The sequence below is a fragment of the Eriocheir sinensis genome, chromosome 10 (genome assembly GCF_024679095.1).
Source record: "Eriocheir sinensis breed Jianghai 21 chromosome 10, ASM2467909v1, whole genome shotgun sequence".
NCBI lineage: Eukaryota > Metazoa > Arthropoda > Malacostraca > Decapoda > Varunidae > Eriocheir > Eriocheir sinensis.
This window is the reverse complement of record NC_066518.1, coordinates 20,282,529-20,304,450: the sequence shown is the minus strand read 5'-3', so window position 1 is coordinate 20,304,450 and position 21,922 is coordinate 20,282,529. Positions and strand designations below refer to the sequence as shown.

General features: G+C 41.6%; 2 protein-coding genes across 13 annotated transcripts in view; one reads left to right on the top strand and one right to left on the bottom strand.

Annotated features, from left to right (window-relative positions):
- The window catches only part of LOC126996673 (methylglutaconyl-CoA hydratase, mitochondrial-like), a 36,999-nt gene extending 21,544 nt beyond the window's left edge, over positions 1–15,455 (bottom strand). Inside the window, exons 1-2 of one of the 5 annotated variants that reach the window (XM_050857404.1) lie at positions 15,259–15,425; positions 13,058–14,134 (exon numbers count right to left, since the gene is read on the bottom strand). In XM_050857404.1, coding sequence (XP_050713361.1) covers positions 13,201–14,106 — 906 coding nt within the window. In that variant the 5' untranslated portion in view covers positions 14,107–14,134; positions 15,259–15,425 and the 3' untranslated portion in view covers positions 13,058–13,200. Of the gene's footprint in view, positions 1–13,057; positions 14,135–14,894; positions 15,191–15,258 lie in introns of those variants that run through there. The other 4 variants (XM_050857403.1, XM_050857405.1, XM_050857407.1 and 1 more) reach the window with 4 other exon arrangements.
- A 1,400-nt stretch (positions 15,456–16,855) lies between these two features.
- Positions 16,856–21,922, top strand: part of LOC126996672 (mitogen-activated protein kinase kinase kinase kinase 3-like) — an 88,143-nt gene continuing 83,076 nt past the window's right edge. For 3 of the 8 annotated variants that reach the window (XM_050857399.1, XM_050857400.1, XM_050857401.1), the window contains exon 1: positions 16,861–17,183. In XM_050857399.1, the coding sequence (XP_050713356.1) occupies positions 17,058–17,183 (126 nt within the window). In that variant the 5' untranslated portion in view covers positions 16,861–17,057. Of the gene's footprint in view, positions 17,184–21,922 lie in introns of all 8 variants that reach the window. The other 5 variants (XM_050857395.1, XM_050857396.1, XM_050857394.1 and 2 more) reach the window with 4 other exon arrangements.

Below are 21,922 nucleotides of genomic sequence, written 5' to 3'. Positions count from 1 at the left end.
TAACACGTATAAGTGAAAAAACGTGTAAATTAAACATTTATTTGGATTTTGGACCCCGCGTTATTTAAAAAACGCGTAAACCAAACTCGCTTAAATCTGATGACTGCTATGGTAGTGACATTGACAGAGGAGGGAGGGGCAAGGAGAGAGAGAGAGAGAGAGAGAGAGAGAGAGAGAGAGAGTGGGGTGCTTCCACGCGACGCGTCACGGCCACGAGAAAATGCGCAATATTTTCGGCTGTCATAACTTTTTTTATTATTATTAGGAGATAAGTTTTATTACACCACCATATATACTAGATGAATATACAATTATTGGAAAGAAGAAACACACCATTTCCACCTTTTTAAAATGCCTAAATTTTCCCTGTGCACAGCATCCAGAGAAATATATCACCACCTGTACTCTAAGGGTTAAATAAAAAAAATCCGATTGAAATAAATAAAAAAAATCTGATTTAAATCAAATAAATCAATTTTCTTTTTCCAAAAAATCATGATTTTTTCCAACCCTGATATATATATATATATATAGATATATATATATATATATATATATATATATATATATATATATATATATATATATATATATATATAGTAGAGCCCCATTTAGCGCGAGAATTAGGTGGATGAACGCGGTCGCGCTAACTGAATTCGCGCTAACTGAATAAAGTAACCAATATGAAAAAAAATATTTGGTGCACACGTGGATCTGACTTTTGGGTTTCATAATTACTCAAAATAATCACTCACATTAAAAAAACAACCCTACGATTGGCTGAGCTCTGAAAACACGCTTGTGATTCGCTGGGACTCCGATGACGTCATCGCCGGCGCTCACCCGGTCAGCGGCCTCGCTGCCCTAAGGTAGTATCACACTTGGACAACCGGCAAATCCAAATTTTCCGGGTGTGCGTCACACACGGCCAAGGTCAGTTGCCCGTATCCACATCCACAACGTAAACAAAGCACTTGCTCTGTATCAACATGGCGTCGTCTGCTAAAGTAAAGGCTCTCGCGGCTTGCGCCGTGCATCATGGCGGCTTGTGCCGCGCATCATGGCGGCTTGTGCCGCGCATCATGGCGGCTTGTGCCGCGCATCATGGCGGCTTGTGCTGCGCATCATGGCGGCTTGTGCAGCGCATCATGGCGGCTTGTGCTGCGCATCATGGCGGCTTGTGCCGCGCATCATGGCGGCTTGTGCTGCGCATCATGGCGGCTTGTGCCGCGCATCATGGCGGCTTGTGCCGCGCATCATGGCGGCTTGTGTCGCGCATCATGGCGGCTTGTGCCGCGCATCATGGCGGCTTGTATCGCACATCATGGCGGCTTGTGTCGCGCATCATGGCGGCTTGTGCTGCGCATCATGGCGGCTTGTGTCGCGCATCATGGCGGCTTGTGCAGCGCATCATGGCGGCTTGTGTCGCGCATCATGGCGGCTTGTGCTGCGCATCATGGCGGCTTGTGCCGCGCATCATGGCGGCTTGTGCTGCGTCACATGCGTCACATAGCTTACTAAGACTGGGACTGCTCTCCTCTCGCCCTCTTCTCCTATATATATCCAGAACAGTACAGTCTAGAATGTTACAGTATATTTTAGATCATACAAGAACATGTAGCAAAAGTATGTGCGGGTTGGCAACACTTCCCGCCTGGCGCCTGGCCGCGCATCATGGCGGACGAGCTTTGCTCCCCCTTGCTCGCTCTTCCCGGAGCCTTCTAGAGCCCCATGGACGCCGGGGGAAGCTTCCAGCACAACAATATATATATATATATATATATATATATATATATATATATATATATATATATATATATATATAACTACAGAAGCTGTGCAAAGTGTTTACATATCTCCCTCCACAGAGTCTCCTGACGGCGACACGGAACCCAAGTAACACGTCCGGCATAACAATATATATATATATATATATATATATATATATATATATATATATATATATATATATATATATATATATATATATATATATATATATATATATATATATATATATATATATATATATATATATATATATATATATATATATATATATATATATATATATATATATATATATATATTGAACAACACTCGTCACTTGCAGGCCAGCAGCACATACTAAAACACATAAGCAGAATTCTGAAATCAATTCTATGCTTACCAAGTGCTCAGTATCCCATGGGTGCCATTTTTAAAATCAACTCTATACACTGACGTCTATAACGACTTCAGCAACTTTTCTGTTGGCATACTTTACGCTTAATCCCTGAGTATCACTTGTATTCATCAATTATTTAGCTGATAATGATTTTTTCATAGTTTTATAGCAGGTACAGGTAACTCTCAATTTACGTGAGTATTGTGTCCTTGAAGAGGTCGCGTAAATCAAAAACAATGTAAATCAAACAAGAGGCAGGTTTCTATCAAAAAATAAATATTCACTTCATTCAGTGGAGAGAGATTTATATGGATTTACATAGAAAATCAGACCACACAGACCCCATGGTCCAGACTAGGTGGTCTGTCCTTAAACCTAAGTGATTCTACATTAATCAGAAGGCTCCAAAACGTTGTATTTCAACTCTAGTTGATATCAAGTTGAAGGAAGTGACGGTCGAGCTTGTTTTTGAAGGAATCAATCGTGTTACACTGGACCACTGATGGTGGGAGCTTATTCCATTCTCGCACTACAACGTTGGTGAAGAAAAATTTGGTGCAGTCTGAATTTACTTGTCTACATTTGAGTTTTACGCCATTGTTCCTCATACACAAAGTGTCATCGATCATAAACAATGTTGATCTGTCTACATTCGTGAAACCATTAAGTATTTTAAAACATTCGATCAGTTTTCCTCGGAGGCGACGTTTCTCAAGAGAGAACATGTTAAGGGTGGAAATCCTTCCTTCGTAAGATTTGTTGCGCAAGGAAGGGATCATTTTTGTTGCCCGATGCTGAACACCTTCTAATTTAGCAATGTCCTTTGCATGGTGGGGAGACCAAAACTGTACTGCAGAGAGAGAGAGAGAGAGAGAGAGAGAGAGAGAGAGAGAGAGAGAGAGAGAGAGAGAGAGAGAATATCCATATCACTGAGATATCCACTCAGGCACTCGGTCTCAGCCTCACTCGTGTGAGGAAGAAATGAGGGACACCATGAGCGACTGGCTAGTATTGGTACCGGTACCGAGCAGTCTGGTACTGGTACCATACTGTATAGCTGGTACCGTTAGTACCGGTACTGGTATCAGTACCTGCCAACCCCTATTGTTGAGTAGCATGGCAGCGTGGGTACTGTATTGTTGTTCAAGTGGCGCGCGGGAAGAACTGAGCTCAGCCGTGTGAGTCCAGCTGCGTGAGACATCTGGTGGCCACTCCATAAAATATCACTTATAAGTGGAAAAAACGTGTAAATTGAACATTTATTTGGATTTTGGACCCCGCATTATTTAAAAAACGCGTAAACCAAACTTGCGTAAATTGAGTTACCTGTACAGTACCCTCTCGAGTTTCGTGCTTGCTTCGTTCCACAGGTATAGCGCTAAACTCACGGTTCATGAAACTTGGGGTACCATGATACTGAAAACACTGAAAAAGCGCTTATTTGTTCCGGCCTGTGGAGAAGCTGACTTTTTTTCTCACTTTACTCCCTTGTTATCCCAAAATACGTACTGTGTAAAAAGGAAGAAAATGTGAAGAGAGAACGGGTCGTTTTGAAACTGCACCTGAAGGCAGTTGTCTGCCTTACGATTGGCAGACAGTTCTGAAAACACGCTTGTGATTCACTGAGTCCGATAACGTCATCAACAGCACTCATCCAATCAGCGGCCTCTAACTATGACAAAATGAAAGCTTTGAGAATCTGAAGTCAACGTTGATAGTTAAATCATTAGTTCGTAGCTTTTGCCGTGGGCCATAAACACACATCTCTGTGAATCTCGCCCCAGCACGTGTGAACACGTTCACCCAACCGCTAGTTTCTTGAGAATTTTGTACAGAGATTCAAAGTCAGTTGCATTTTACAGGAAACTCATTGAAATTCTATAGTCTGTCCAAATTAACTTGGCCAATTTGCACTGAGAAGCCCCTCCCTCATTCTGGCTAAGCTCCGCCCCCTTTCACCTGATTGGCTGTTCATGACGTCATGCATTGTATCAAAGACACGTACCAAATATATATGATTGAGATAATCTAGCTAGTTTCATTATTGAAAAATAATCGTTATTTAATTGAATGGCGGCACTCTATTTTAACCCATGGGCTTCGGCTATGGGAAAGCCGAGAAGTGGCCGAGAAATGGCAAAATTACACTTCATTTTGAGACTAAGAAAAGAGCATGGAACGTACATCATAGTACTCCTCTCATAACCATAAAGCTGTTAAAAATATTTACTTTTACTCAAACTCCATTCTTTTTGGGTGGTGTTTGTTACAAAATAAACAGTCTTGTGACACGTGGCATCCAGCCTAGAGTCGCTTGTTGTCTACTTTAGATAATTTGACAAGTGATTACTGTGTGGATAGCTAATTCAGTCTGCCATGACCTTACAGCACCACCTATGACAAAAAAGCCCATCTCGAGATCACTCACCCACCACTATGACCCAGGGCATGTTTTGTGTGTTGCTCTATGCCACCACCGCCTACAATTAGCTTGAATTAGGGGTTTTATGGTGAGCCCTTTTTAGGGTCCACTGTACCACAGCCACGACTTGTGAAAGCCCAGAAAAGGGTCTGCCGACGTTCTCGGGTTAACGATCAATGACATCACCTGAGAAACAAAGTACAATAATAATACTGCCACACTTCAAGGGAGAACAGGCCCTTCAAAACAAGCATTGAAGGCGATAGAAGGCTACCTATTAAGTAATGCACACTTTCCATCATTATTTCCTACATAGCTCATTCACATAGGCATACTAAATATAATCACATAAAAAATATCTTCTACAGTAACTTCATACTGGTAGGAATCATTATATTAAGGAATAAGTTTTGTATCATTGGCTTAGAGGGATGGGGTACCATGATACTGAAAACACTGAAAAAGCGCTTATTTGTTCCGGCCCGTGGAGGAACAGCGGGTGACAGAGAGCGCGGCAGATGACGCGCCTGTCCCTCCAAGCCACATATACAAAACTTATTACTGTAGAAGATATTTTTTATGTGATTATATTTAGTGTGTGAATGAGCTATGTAGGAAATAATGATGGAAAGTGTGCATTACTTAATAGGCAGCCTACCATCGCTTTCAATACTTGTTTTGAAGGGCCCGTTCTCCCTTGAAAAGTGGCAGTATTATTATTGCACTTTGTTTTCAGGTGATGTCATTGATTGTTAAAGTAGAGTGCCGTCATTCAATTAAATAACGATTATTTTTTAATCATGAAACTAGCTAGATTATCTCAATCATATATATTTGGTACGTGTCTTTGATACAACGCATGACGTCATTAACAGCCTATCAGGTGAAAGGGGGGCGGAGCTTAGCCAGAATGGGGGAGGGGCTTCTCAGTGCAAAGTTAATTTGGACAGACTATAGAATTTCGATGAGTTTCCTGTAAAATGCATCTGACTTTGAACCTCTGTACAAAATTCTCAAGAAACTAGCGGTTGGGTGACCGTGTTCACATGTGCTGGGACGAGATTCACAGAGATTTGGACTGACTATAGTCAGAAACTCAGTCACCAGCATCAGTGGCAGATCTAGAAAATAATTTGGGGGGGAACACTAGGCACTCGGCTCACAACCGAAATTTCTCGGTTGAATAGAGATTTTGGGTTCAATTCCCGGGCAGAGTGAGAGTTAAAATGGGCTTTCTCTCTTTACACCCCAGCCCCTGTGCCTCCGTAGCCAAGTGGTTTCTGTGACTGCCTACCACTCATTGGGGCACCAGTTCAAGTCCGATTAGGTGCCTTCGATGCACAGCCCACCCAATTATTGCTCCTGTTCATCCTTCCTTTCGGGTTGGTCGATAAATGGGTAGGCTACCTGGGGAAACTTGGGGAAGATAAATTGTGGGAAACCGGACGGCAAGGGGCCAAGTGTCCCCAGGCTAGTGGATACGAGTCCACCACAGGCTCAAAAGGTCAAGGAGGCGGAAATGAGCACCAATGCAATGCGCAGCAATATCGTATGTTCCCCACTTTACCTACGAGTTTTACTTTATTAGGCAGACATTGTAGGCTAGTCTCTGGTTACTAATTTTTCCCATCCCAGCCTGTCTTCCATATTGTAATTCTAAAATATGTTACAAGAGGAGCTTCATTAGCTTTATTTGTGAAGTGTGGAAGAGAGGATGGAGGAGGAGAAAATTTTTGCTCTTGAGTTTACTTACTCGATGTAATTTGTATTAGCAGTGCTTGGTAAATAAAAAAACAAATGGAAAATTCTTTGACAAGTGTTGAGCCACAGTAATGTATGTATGTGTGTATGTATGTGTGTGTATGTGTCAGTGTGTGTGAAATTCACCATGGCCTGATCATGAGTTGGACTCGCTTTTGCCAGCAGGTACCCTCCCGACGTGAGCAAGTGCTCATTATCGTCGATCTTTGGGTACTGCCAGGACCTCACACATCATACACTCCATCCCCCTTGCTCAAGGGGAGACAGTAACCACTCCTAGTCAACGGAAAGAATCCAGCCTTAGCGGGGCTCAAACCGCCGCCTGTTTGGCCGTGAAGCCTTGCAGCGCAGCGCTCTAACCGATTGAGCTACCGGTGTGGTGTCAGAGTGTGTGTGTGTGTGTGTGTGTTATGTACAAATTACAGGATAAGGTTTCCTTTTTTTTTTTTTTTTTGAAAATATATCAATGACAGCCGTAACAAAATTTTCAATCAGATCACCGTTGGTCAGTTCACGGTGAATGCATAATTTTGCAAGCCCATTCAATCTCACCTCACCCATAGTTGACTGTCTGAATGATTTTATATGTTTAAGTGTAGAAAAATTTCGTTCAGCTGTAGCAGATGAAATTGGGAAAAAAAAGTGGCATAAATAAGAAAGTTTCTTTGTAACAGGATAATTTTGTGAGCACTGCTCATATGTATCAAGTACAGTATTTGGCAAGGAGCTTTTAGGTACAGAAGACCAACGTGATCTCCACATTCTGAATTCAGTGCCATAATCATGTAAATCATCCAGGCCCAGAACTGGATCATTTAAGAGGCAGTCTCTGGACATCAATAGCAACCAGCCGCAGCTCTCTGAGCATCTCTCTCCCCCTTGTCCAGTTACTAAGTTACTGTGCAGCAGCATCAGTAGCTGCCCGATACGCATACTAGACAATTCAGCGAGGCGAAATTCGCGTCTCACAGAGCGTGAATAAACTGTAGTGTAGATACTTTTTCTGGGGGAGTATACCACGTTTTTCTTTTCTTTTTAGCTTTAAAACATGTTAACGCAAGCCTTTTTTTTTTTTTTTTTTTTTTTTTTTGCATCTGGCCTCAATTCCAGGACCTTTACACTTTTTTCCCATTTGAATCCCTCCTCTCAATGCTTTTTCTCAGCTGAAAGAATAATTATTGAATGAACAAGAGTGATTTATCAAATTAACCTTAAAAAGTTAAATGAGGTATTTGGTATGATGGTTGTTCCAAGGTTTGTGCATAGCAGCTACTGTACTGTACCACTTGCCACATCCCCTTGCTGGTCCCGTTCGCCTGGCTTAACCACTTTCAGCAACACACAATAAAGCATGTCAAAGTCAAACCTGGTTATAAAGTCAAAATAATCACACACCATCATGCACACCAGCTCTGATGGTTGGTTCTCATCTTTTGCAGGCTGTAGAGTCCACCAGGCTGCTTGGTGTCACTTAAGACAGTAAGCTGAGCTGGGGAAGCATGTCACCACCCTTATGAAGATGCCTTCCTACAAACTCTACATGTTGAGGTACATAAAATCCCTTGGATCACCCCAGTGAACGCTAAAGGAACTGTACACCACCTTCATCCTTCTCAAACTCCTTTATGTCGCCTTTGGTTGGGCCTTGTCCATCAACAACACCCAACAGCATTAACCGGAGAGCATACTAAAGCAGATCCTTGGCACCTCATACATCTATAGGGGGGCACTTACCCTGTTGAATCTGTTTACTCTTCAGGACCTCACTCCTCAGCAACAAGCAACACCAACACCTGCAGCCTCTCTCCTTCCCTCCCCCAATCCCGAGCTACCTGGTACCACAATACCCTTCTATCTATCTATCTATCCAAGCAACACAAACAGATACCAACTCAGAGCAGTGATGTCTATTGTGAAAGTGAATAATGCCTCCACAACCACATGACCACCCTACACAATTGACTTGACTTGACTCCACGCGCACGCACACGCGCGCATGCACGCACACACACACACACACACACACACACAAAGAAAAGATTATCAGAGGAAAGGTTATCGAGTGGATGAAGGATTACTTAACAGGAAGAAAAATGAGAACAGTGATTAGAGAGGAGAAATCAAATTGGAGGAGAGTAAAGAGTGGTCCCCCAAGGCTCAGTTCCAGCACCAATAATGTTCATAATATATATAAATGATATACCAAAGGGTATAAAAAGTTATATGTACCTGGACAGAGGGTATAGATGGAGCCAGTTATTGGAGATGGAATTTAATGCAAACAAGTGCCATGTTATGGAAATGGAGAAAAGTAAAAAAAAAGACCAAGGAAAACATACAGGATGGGAGAAAACCTTTAAAACCGTTGGTGGTACATGAAGAAAAAGATTTGGAAGTAATGATGCAAGACACACTATCCCCAGAAAAGTACATAAACAAGCTGTTTGGAGAAACCTACAAGATGATGCAATATATAAGGGTATCATTCCATTTTATGGACAAAGAAATGATGAAGAAAATAATAACAATGATAAGACCAAAGCTTGAATATGCTGCAGTTGTGTGGTTGCCTCACAATAAGAAAGATATCAGAAAGCTGGAAAGGATACAGAGAATTGCAGAACTCTTGAATACAACGTATGAAGACAGTTTGAAAATGGACTTGATGACATTGGAACAAAGAAGGGAGAGAGGAGATCTGATCACGCTGTATAAGTTGGTAAATAAGTTTGATGAGGTGGATAGAGATGATCTCTTCTTAACTGCGAGAATGCAGGGGCTGAGAGGACATAGGAAGAAACTTAATAAAGGAACCTGTTTGAGTGACTTAAAAAAGTATAGTTTTCTACAATGAAGTGTTAACACATGGAACAGCTTGCGGGAAGAGGTGGCGGAGGCGAACAGTGTCCAACAAATGAAGGAAAGGTTGGATAAATGTAGATATGGAGATGGGATTATTAGAGCTTAGCTTGGGCCTGGTAGACTACAAACAGGTAAATACACACACCAAAATTCACACTTAGCCACCACCCTTAGAAATCTTGGTCCACCTGTCACCTGACCTAACACACTACACTCCACCCCCAACCCTCCCTCCCTCCCATACTTCACTACTCAATGTATTGTATTCCTCAATTTTTGCATATTCAAAATTTTCATCTGATATTATTATTATTATTATTATTATTATTATTATTATTATTATCATCATTACACCAATTTAAACCATAAAGCAAGAGAAATTCTGATCTAGTAAGCGACCTAGGCATGACCAAGGATACGAGACAATAACACGCTGCATCAAGCACTGTCTGTGACTCCCAACTCACATATAAATACAACACTGTGGTACCAAAACAGTGCAGTGCACAAATGCCAAATTGCAGGAATGGTCATATGCAGATTCACAATGAATTACAGTCATCCCCCGCCGTTCGCGGGTATTTCGTTCCCGGACTATAACCCTATGGGAAAATATGCATTTGGGGAAGTCACCTCTGACACGTCATATAAAACATGTTTTTTTCGTTCTTTTTAATGACTGAAATGAGACAAGACCTTGTTAGACAACAGCCCAATTTGCGATAAGTAGCCCAATCTGGCAACACTGCAGTGTGGCGGCGCGTGAATTTTTTTTTTTTAGGATAATGTTGCTATGAGAAAATCTCGACCAATAGCAGTCGTCCCTGAGTGAGCTGCTGGCCAATAGGAAAGCATGACGTCACAGTCTAACCGTGACGTCACTCAGGAGCAACCTAACGTCCATTGCCCCGCCTCCCTCCTCTCCCCCTCCTCTCTGCCTCCCTCCTCCCTCCTCTCTGCCTTCCTCCTCCTCTCTCCTTCCCCCTCTCTGCCTCCCTCCCTCCTCTCTGCCTTCCTATTTAGTGTCAATGCATCCGCGTATACGCGAAACTGGGGCCGCGTATAAGCGGGGGGGGGGTCACAATTAGTTGACCGCGAATACGCGAAACCGCGATGGGTGAGACCGCGAACGGCGGGGGGTGACTGTATAGTGATACCACTCAACACGGCTCACATTTGGATCAGGAATCACAGAAGACACATGATGTATAGTGGGTAAAACAATGCCCGGTAAGCTTTCCCAATTGTTTCTTATCCTTGGTTGCAGCCAGGTCACCCTCAGCTTAGAAGTTCCCATACTTTGTGGTTTAACCCGGTAGCAGCGACGGGCCAAATTTGTGGCTTCACCGTGTAGCAGCGACGGGCCAAATTTGTGCCTTGAAATTTACCCCCCAAAATTGATGATACATAATCTGATCAGAAATGCTTTGATATATATTATGAAATAGTTTGTGTGAGGGATAATTTTTTCTCATTTTTCTTGTTTGGAGGGACCATTAAGAAACATGATCCCCGCTGCTACCGGGTTAAGGTGATGTGTGTGTGCTGTTGAGTGATATTTTGGTTTTGATGGGTTTGATGATATGTTCTTGGAAATGTGTGAGCCAAGCACAAGATGCCAGAGTGGGAATGCTACCATCAGTACGACAGCACGCCACAGTAAACTCCGTGCACAAACCTCATATCAATCATTGCACTAAGAACTTAACACCTTTAAGGAGTTTAACATTACTTGTGTTGACTCAGTAATGATTCATATTTCAGCAGAAAAATTTTGATAGGAGGGGTTTAAAAGGAAAAAATGGATGAAAGTCCTGGGGTGATGGCAACAAAAAATCACTTAATACATTCAACCAAATCTACATCTTCATGACGCTGTTACAAAAGGCCCTGATTTTGATGAGTGTGATAGAGTAACAACCAGTAAGATCTATCCAATAGTGTCTGATTGGTGCATGGAAAGGCCATTTTTAGCAATAATGGCACCACTAATCCCTTCATACATGTAATCTTGGCCCAGAATATCACAGTATAATAAGTTACCCTGTATGAAGTTCATGGAAATTGGCACAAAATATCAACATGCCCTAAATGTTAATATTGTAATGCAAGAATAGTCTTAGTCAGGCAATGTACATCCCGAAAATTGTCATTATATGAGTAGGGATCACTAATGTGGAGGATCAAGGGTACACCATGTATAATGCACTTGTCAAGACTAGTAGGAAGAAGAACATTGGTGTGGTCATAGATGACTAGCTCAGGTTTTCTGAGTACCTGGCTGAAAAGGTCAACAAAGCAAACAGAATAGTGGGCACAATAATAAGAATTTTAGTATACCTTGACTAGCTATGTTAGAATTTTAGTATACCTGGACTTAGCTATGTTAAAGCCTTGTACACAGCCTTAGTGAGAACACACCTTGAATATACCAACCAGGTATGGTGTTCCTATCAAGCCAAAGATAATGAAATAATAGATGATGTACAGAGAAGAGCCACCAAACTATCTCCAGAAATAAAAGACCTAACGTACGAGCAGAGACTAAGAAAATTAGATTTACCCACCCTGTCATATAGAAGATCAAGAGGAGACATAATTGAAACCTTCAAAATAGTGTGTGGCATATATGATGAAGTGTACAGAAGGACAGTTTATGATGAGGGAGAGTGACACAAGAGGAAACTCAAAGAGTAGCGTGCTAGACATAAGCTGAGGAAATATGCCTTCGCAAACAGGGTGGTGAACAACTGGAATAGTTTCTCTGACATCGTGGTGAATACATAAAACATAGAAATCTTTGAAAGGTTAGACAAGTTTTGGAAAAAATAACAACAAAAATTCAATTATCAGTCAAGAATAACATCCACCACCACACATGGCCACAACATTGTAGTGGCTAATGAACTGCAGCCACAGGCATAAGCCTCTTCCAGAAGATCATCTGTGAGTATGTACAGTCCTTAGTCAACAATAGTTGGTAAAGATTCGTATTAGGTCCGTGCCAGTGTCTCATAATCTACTTTATGAAACATCAGTATCTCTTCATATATCTTTTCTACAAACCTTCAACAGTCATGGAAACGCTTTGAAAATTCAATTCAAGGATTTTTTTTTTACTCTTGAAAATAGGGGATAATGTTTACGGAAGCGCGTCGCCTCCTCTGGCGGCAGCCGTGACGACGCTGCAGCCGCAAAATAGCTTGCAGAGGGTTTAGGGTCGGGGAGCATATTTAAACTACTCCAACCGAACTTTACGACCTACTAACGGGGGGGCTGCGCCCCCCTCGACCCCCCTTCTAACCATGCCCCCCCCTGGACCCCCCCCACATGTATATGTGACTTATTTCAGCAAAGAGGTATTTCTCGCAACAACGGCTGCACCGTTGCCAGAGGAGGCGATGCGCTTTCGTAAACATTATCCCCTATTTTCAAGAGTAAAATAAAAGTCCTTGAATTGGATTTTCAAAGCATTTCCATGACTGTTGAAGGTTTGTAGAAAAGATATGTGATGAGATATTGAGGTTTCATAAGGTAGGTAATGAGATACTGGCACGGACCTAAAACGAATCTTAACCAAATAGTTTAGTCAGTCCATGAACAACAACTACCAATGACTACATATCTAGATGACAGAAAGCAAATGCTTTCGAAGATAATCCCAGATGCTTCCTTCTAGCAAAAAATCCTTTACTCCAGAATCAAAATGTAGAAACATAGTATATACCTATTCTAACTTACCGTTACTGTCGAAAAAGTTATCTTGGAGATCATTATTGGAGAGATCCTACTGAATATAACACATATCTACAATATTTGATGTAATGTGAAAATATTCTTTAAAATGTTTTAATTGTCACCTTTATTCAACAATTACATAAAACTTCCCTAACATGTAATTAAATACTCAAGAATATTAATAATGACTATAAACATGCATACAAAGTGTTTGCTAGTATCAAAATATTTACAATCAAATTTCTAATGTTCATTCACCCTTGTAATTAGGAGTTCTCTTTTCCTTGAAGGCTGTGAGTCCTTCAATTCTATCTTTAGTGGGGATTACCTGAGCATAGCATGCTTCTTCAATGGAGAGGCCAGTAGTAAGGTCAACTTCAACACCACGTGATATAGCAACTTTAGCCATTTTCACTCCAATAGGCCCATTAGGGATTATCTTTTTAGCAAGTTCTACAGATCTGAGGTAAGCTGCATCTCTAGTCTCATTCTGAGGAACAACATAATTCACAAGTCCAATGTCCTCCCCTTCTTTACCATCAATAATTGCAGCAGTGAAAATCAGTTCTTTGGCTTTAGCAGCTCCCACAATACGAGGGAGCCTCTGTGTCCCTCCAGCCCCTGGAATAATAGCCAGCTTGGTCTCTACCAATCCCATCTTTGTGGTGTCAGCAGCTACTCGCAAGTCACATGCCAGAGCCATTTCCAGTCCTCCCCCTAATGCTGCACCATCCAGGGCCACAATAACTGGCATGGGCAGATTTTCAAGGTCAGAAATCATTGAACGTGCTTTCGCAACAAATGGACCAACTTCCTCTGGCTTCATTTTTGCACGTTCCTTCAAGTCTGCCCCAGCACAAAACACCCCAGGGACCAAGGAACGCAAGAGCACCACCCTCACACTGGAGTCATGACGAATACTATCAACGGCTTCCTTAATCTCTTTCAACAAATTTTTACTAATTGCATTTTTAGCTGCTGGCCGGTTGAAGCCAAGCACTGTAATTCCCTCGCAGTCTCCAGACAGCTTTTCAACGACCACATCAGGGCCAGCTGAGCACAGTCCTCGGTATGACACCCTAGGCCAAGCTATCTGGTATACACTTGACCCAAGCCTTGACACACGCAGCATGCTGTGTGCTGTTCTATACATCATGCAGCAATTATCTGGATCTTGTGTTTATCTGCAAATTTAAAACACTTGTCAGCATCTTTATCAACTTTTTGATAAATTTATGTTATGGTTGTCTAAAATCTGTTCCTTTGTTAATAATAATGTCTGCAGAACAGTATAAGAAACTGCAAGACATGTCTTTAAATGTCTTTTACAAGGACACCATATTTTCTTGTATACTAACAATGCACATACTGAAAGGCCTTGACAGGCTTGCTTAGTACAAGTACCTTACAGGTAGATGGGTATATATCAACATATATCATATCCTTGAAAACAACTGTTATACTCTATACATGTTTTCAAATTCTTGTTGCAGTGCACAAGAAAAAAAAAGCTCAGGTTATTTATTCACTTGAGGATAATGGCAGCATATAAGTAATGACATAGTTTTGAACACAATGCCAATGAAAGTGTAAATGCTAAGGAGCATCTTTCAGGACACCAACAGCAGCTTTGCAGCCAAATGTATCATATGGAGCTGATTCACAAAAGGTCATGCCTCTTTAAGTCATAAAAAAAACCTGACAACCTGATGTCATACTGCTATAAACTTTTTAAGGTGTGGACTTTATGCTGTATGTAACTATCCAACACTCCAACCCAACGAATCTACGTAGTTACTGAGGATGTCATCCCTCTCGTCTTATAGTGTCGTTTTTTTATGAGGATCAGCATTAACTGTTGAAGTCCGTAAGCATTAGAATTACGCCATTTTTCCTAAAGCTCTCCAGTAACAAAATGACACACAAGTTCTGCAGATTGTTTACCGCAGCTCCAGAAGGCTGTGTTGCTGCTGTCAGTGACTGACCACTTTACTCTTCCCAAGCCCCTGCCCGAAATGGCATCTGCTGAATTTATCCACACTGACATAGAATGCCAATCAAATAATATGCTCACACTGCTGAACTGCGAAAAGTAGCTGCCGAGCAACAAGCCGGGAAACAACGTAGTCTGCTATCTCAAGTGGAGCCAAGGGACAGGGGGACCGGGGACGACTGGGAGGAGGGAGGACGCAGGAATGGTGGGATGGACCATGGATGGACACTACCCACAAGGAATATCCACATCGTCTATGAATACCTAACACTATAAGACAACCATAAAGCTGCAAAGCGTTTTCTCATATCTTACCAAGTTTGACTGCAGCTCGGGTGCAGCAAAGACCCGTGTTCCCCGTTGCACCAAATATTACCACCTTCATCTTCGTGAGTTATTACGCAAGTGAAACGCTCGCCGGGGAGGGAGAAGAAACAAGAGCAGCCTTCACCCCAGCAGGAAACTCAATCCCTTTGGCTAGTTCGACATTCCAACACATAGTCATTGAAAGCGCCCAAACCAAAACATATTCACCACAATGATCCGCTATTTCTACTCACTAATAAAGAGATTTCCCGTGTAGTTTCCTAAAATTCCTTCCTCCTTTTTTTATATCAACGCCAAACCTAGAGCTAATATAAGAAATTTTCATCGTAGTTTGTGTTTGGACGCGACTCATCGATGGAGGATAGAGGCTAGACTCATCCATGCAGTTGTACAGCAGATTTTATCAATTCACTTAATCATTTTTAACGGTAACTACAGCAAGCTTGATGAGATTAGTACGTTCTTATAATGATACTTTCAAAGATGTAACCAAGGAAGTACCCGAACTGATCACATAGAGAAGACGTAGGCTACATAGCTGACGTTAATTCCTACCTATTATACACCATTGTTATACACATTGCCGTACCCACAAGGGCCCGTTTCCCCCTTTTAAGAGAAAATCACAGAAGAAGAGAAATATTGCCGTACCAGCTCATTCCGACTAATCCGAGCTATTGATTGATATGTAAATTGGCTATAACATTATAACTGAAGGGAAGTACGTCGATCAAGGGATCCTTAAAATAATAAATTGGATTAACCAACTATTGTGCATTTCTTGGTCATATATATATATATATATATATATATATATATATATATATATATATATATATATATATATATATATATATATATATATATATATATATATATATATATATATATCAGCAAACAAACGTATTTCATCGGAAAAAATATCTGCAAGCAGCCATCACTTGATCCGTTTCATTGGTAAGACGGAACAATAGAAAGGTTGAGCCACATTCTTGGCTAAAGGCTGGAAACAAAGAGAGAAAATTAATTAAAGGATACAATGGAAAGATCGAGTCCGGAGATCAAAGTGTATAAGATTATATTAAGCGTCGGACATCAACTAATTGAATTGAATTGAATTGAATTGAAAGATGATCAAACTACCACCAAGGCCATAAAACTACCCCTACAAAGTCCCAGTAGAACTCCTATGATAGCCTTATTAATTGTCATATATGTGTGCTAGGGTAACGTGCCGATCTTAATTGAACATTTCGGCGCCCAAGTTCACTTATATGACAAGGCTTTCGTAGGAGTTTCGGGCGTTTCCATGGGTACTTTTATGACCCTGGTGGTAGTTTGAGCCCTCTTCTGTACCATGAACCCAAAATAACACTCATCAGAACCCAATCAATCTCCTTTTTTGGCCTCTGAAGATAGTTGACGTAAGAAACGAAAACGTCTGAGAATACCGACTCTCTCTGTAGACCTCCAACGCTTCTTTATACATGGGAAAAAAACTCATAAAAAAACGATTAATCCCCTTTTTTCAACCTTTGGAAATAGTTAATGTGAGAGGTGGAAGCGTCTAGTGAGAATACAAACCCCTGAAGAAGAAGAAGAAGGCTGGTGCTCCGTTCCGCGTTCCTTCTGTCTCCTCCTACTCCAGTCCTCCACCCTCCCCTCCCCGCACTCCATTCCTGACCAGAGGGATAACAGTCAGTTGAACAAGGACCATCGCAAGGGCTATCACCTGAATACAATATTGAGTGAGAACCTGAGAGCGAGGGAGCTGGGCGAGGGGTGGCATGATGGCAGGCAGCGGCGGGGCGGCGGCGGCGGCCCTGTCCTCTGACATAAGCCGCCGCAACCCCCAGGACGAGTACGAGCTGATACAGAGAATTGGCAGTGGCACCTACGGCGATGTTTACAAGGTAAGTTTCCAGCCCCTACCCCTTACTTCAACCATTACAGGGGATTGAGTGGGTGGGGCTCAACCGCCTAGCCCCGCAGCCATATGTCCTGTGGGAGTTTGGGTTAGGGTTTGACAAGGTCTGGGTGTGATGGGTGGCCCCCTCACCTGAACTGTCATATGTTTACAATGCAAGTTACCAGCCTCGACCCCTTAACTCAACCTTTATAGGGGGTTAAGGGATTGGGCTCAGTCGAGAAAATAGTCCAATCAATCTGCTCTAAATTGAATAAAGCTCGTGTAACAAATGTTCCTAGAACAGCCTGTTTTCTCGTCACAATCAAAGGAGCACATTACTACTTTTAACGAATCTCGACAATTTTGGCAAGCGAGCGGTCAGAAGAACTGGTTTAAAATTCTATGAAAGGCATGAAATTCCTACATTTAAAAAAAATTAGGCATGAAGTCAAGAGGGTAGTGGAGGCAGTGGCTGTCCTTACTCCAAAGGTTAGGTTTGGCAATGCTGTGGCCATGGGTCTCCATTGCCTGATATACTCACCTGGTGGGCTTCCCGACCCCACAATCCATATGATGAGGAGGGGGCACTGGGAAGCCATCACTCTGCCTATGCGCCAACTCATAATATATAACTACATGAACAATACCAAGTGCTTGTACAAAAGATGGATAGTGTATCATATGCAGTCAACTTGTAATTGGGATTATATAATTGGATAAAGAGCTATAGTCCAATCAGTGGTATTTTAAGTTTACTCAGATACTCACAGATACTCACAGATGATGTTCTGGAAGAGGCCTAAGCCTGTGGCTCCAGTTCAAAAGCCTGGTTCTCAATGTGTTGGCTGCGTGTGGGGGTTATGTGTGCTCTATAGTTAGACTTTAGTTCCTGGCCCTCCTACACTTTATCAAGGTTTGATTCAAATTTCAACACTTTCGGCATTTACCACCCACCCTGGAAAATCATTCCAGGTATTGACGACCCTGTTTGAAAAAGCATACTTCCTGATGTTGAGTCTAGATCTTGTCTTAAATATCTTCTTGGTGTTTCCTCTGGTTATATCATCCTCCCTCATCTTGAAAATCCCTCTTGTGCATTCCTGATCGTATTTCTGTGTTATAATCTTGTATGCTTCAATCAGGTCGCCCCTGGATCTCCTGTAGGCCAGGGTAGGCAGGTCCAGCTTCTTCAGCCATTCTTTGTAGGGAAGGTCTTTTAAATGTGGTACCATTTTGGTGGCCCCCAAGATGTTGAGGTAGTGCTGATTTAAATAAAGATAGAGACTGGAGGGTGACTTGGGATTTTGGGAGAGAATTTCACAAAGATATTCCTCTGACACTACGTAAAGAACCTTTTCTTTAGTTCCAACTGATTCCTAACATGTGCTATTTTATACTGGTGGCCTCTAGTAGGTAGATCAAGACTTAAAATAACTGGGTCTGAAGGAGAGGACATTTATTATGGAAGATCTGCCAGTACTTGATCATGTTTTGATGGAGCAGATGGCTGTATATTGAAAACAAGTTCAGTGATTTTAACCCTACAAAATAATTAAAATTTTCTAAGCCTTGGATGTTCTTTGTCCAACACCTCTGAACTGACTTTAATAACCTCAAATCTCCAACATAGCCTGAGTTCCATACAGCAAAGGACCATAAATGAAGCATCACAATTAACTATTGCTTTCAAGGTATTTGGATAATACCTCTGTTATTGCTGACTATATTAGTAATGTGTTGATGAAACTTCAAAGTGCAGTCCACTGTTATCCTCAAATCAACAATAATGTCCTTTATAGGAATAGGTATGTTGTCCATGTAGTAAAGCCCTGATAGGCTCAAAGCTTCCCAGTCCATCTGACATCTCTGGAATCTTAATAAAATGGACTTGGAAGAATTCATTGTAAGACCCCAGGATCTTGATATAATAAAAAGGGAATTTATAGCTTGTTGACACTGCATCACATCACTGATTGTATTTGCGCCAGAGCCTGTCTTGACCCTTAAACGACGGGTGTTATTTTCACCGAATAGTCCCAAGATACTGGTAAAAACAACTGCTAATTTATTTTTGTTTATTTATATTGTATGAAGTGTCTTACTCACTGAACATAATGGTGAAATCCAAATTGCAATACATTTTGTAATAGTCACTGTAGCGAGTATGAAATGTAGCCAGGGTGTGAGCTGCCGCTGCGAAACACTGCTCCGGGCAGTTTGGGGCATACCACTGCCAAGGATGCTGGCCATGGTGGCGGCATGCTTCACACTTCCTCCCCGTCATAATTGAATGTCAATAATACGAATTGCTCTTAACACTAAAATAATTTAGACAACATTTAGTCTGCTCACTTCTAGTCCTCCTCAGAGCTTGGTGTTTCAGTCGGGGCAACACATCCCTTACGCATAGGCTGATGTGATGGAAGCACTTGATGGGCTAAAGTGCAAAACAGATGGTGAAGTAATATCATCTCTCCTACAATTGCGTCACTGCTCACAATGTATTTATTATTGTTGTCACTGTACTCAGAATAATCTTCACTATCTATCCCATCCTTTCCTCCATCCCATCCTTTCCTCCTGATGCATCACTGTGTTTCCCTGTGTTTTCTTATCTTAGGGTTTCAGGGCTGTTCAGGGAGAACTAATGATCTTATTTCAAATCCACACCGGTCAGATATGCTGTCAGACAGCTCAGCAAGTATAGAACCCGCCAAATTTTAGCTAACATTCAAATTAGTTGCACGAAAGAGCCTGATTAAATAAACGATGTATGAATAGTGCCCGATTTGATTAAATAAACAATGGTTGTTGTTAAAGGGTTAATGTTGATGTACAACTTCAGGTCATCAACAAAGATTTTAGTAGAGGCAGTTATGTTGTGTGCAAGGAAATGTACATAGGGTAAATTTGCCAATTAGTACCCAAAAATTGGCAATTGTTTTTGTTTTCATGTTCTCACCAGAAAACCGGGTGGCATAGAATATTGGGTATGGGGTGAATTTGTAGGGGAATGATTGGCCTTTATCCCACATAAAGAAAATTTAGATACATTCAATACTTTTTGAGAGGGAAGGGTTGAAAGTGAGTGCGTACGAATTATTAAATAAATCCTGTTGGTATGTGCATGCTCCAATTAGTACGCAATGGCTTCTAATTCTAAAACCTTTTGAAATATTACTCTACCATTCCAGTATGTTATAGACAGGAGTCTCCTGACCATTTTATGTTAAATGATGTTTGTCTAGAAATGCATGAGCATGGCGCTACATTACGCGTACGTAAAAATAAACAAATTTAAAGGGCGACCAAATTAAATACCTGGGATTTAAATGATGTCATCTCCGCCGGTGATGGGTGGTCTCAAGGAGTTGTATGGTCAATTATACATGGTATTAGATGGTTCCAGCTCTAATCTACTAAGCAAAACACGCAGTTTTATTTAAAAAAAATAAAGATCAGGCTAAATACAACAGGAAAATCATAAATGAAAATATCTTTTATCATGTCATTTTCATCTTTATTCTAGTTAATCTTAAGTAAACTTTTATTTTTCTTATTTCTTACTAATCTTTTAATCACTTTACCTCCCACCTTTTCTCTCCCTCTTTCCTCACCTTTACCTCTCTCTCTCTCTCTCTCTCTCTCTCTCTCTCTCTCTCTCTCTCTCTCTCTCTCTCTCTCTCTCTCTCTCTCTCTCTCTCTCTCTCTCTCTCTCTCTCTCTCTCTCTCTCTCTCTCTCTCTCTCTCTCTCTCTCTCTCTCTCTCTCTCTCTCTCTCTCTCTCTCTCTCTTTTCTTTTCTTTTCTTGTCCTGTTTCCTCCACTTATTTCCCTTGTTTTCTCCTTTCTCACACCCACTTATCTTTAGCCTTATCTCTCACTATATCACTCTCTTCCTCCCTTTCTCCTTCCCCATTAGATTATATGAACACACACACACACACTTCTCATTTCCCCTTTGTGTGTGTGTGGAGGGAGGGGCAGAAGGGAGAGTCAGGTCAGGTTAACCCAAGCCGCCTTACTCTCCCTTCTGCCCCTCCCTCCACACACACACACAGTCACACACACACAAAGGGGAAATGAGAAGGGTGTGGGGAGTGAGGGGGTGAAGGGAGAGTCAGGTGCTTTCTAGCTTTAAGCCTTGGCATAACTGATCAGCTGTATGTCTGTAAAATGGTAGAAATTAATACGTACACATAAATTATTAATATTATTGTGGATGATACAGGTAACTCTCGATTTACACAAGTTTGGTTTATGCGTTTATTAAATAATGCGGGGTCCAAAATCCAAATAGATGTTTAATTTGCACGTTTTTTCACTTAATACGCGATATTTTATGGAGTTGCCACCAGATGTCTCACGCAACTGGACTCACATGGCGCCGCGGCCACACAGCTGAGCTCAGTTTTTCCCGTTCGCCACTTGAACAACAATACAATACTCATGCTGCCACGCTGCCGGTACTTACGGTACCTGCTCTACGGTACGCTACCGGTACCAAACTGTTCGGTACCAATACTAGCCAGTCGCTCATGGTGTCCCTCATTTCTTCCTCACACAAGTGAGGCTGAGACTGAGTGGAGTGGATATCTCGGTGATATGGATATTCTCTCTCTCTCTCTCTCTCTCTCTCTCTCCACTGAATGAACTGAATATTTATTTTTCGACAGAAACCTACCTCTTGTTTGATTTACGTGATCTCTTCAAGGACACAATACTCGCGTAAATCGAGAGTTACC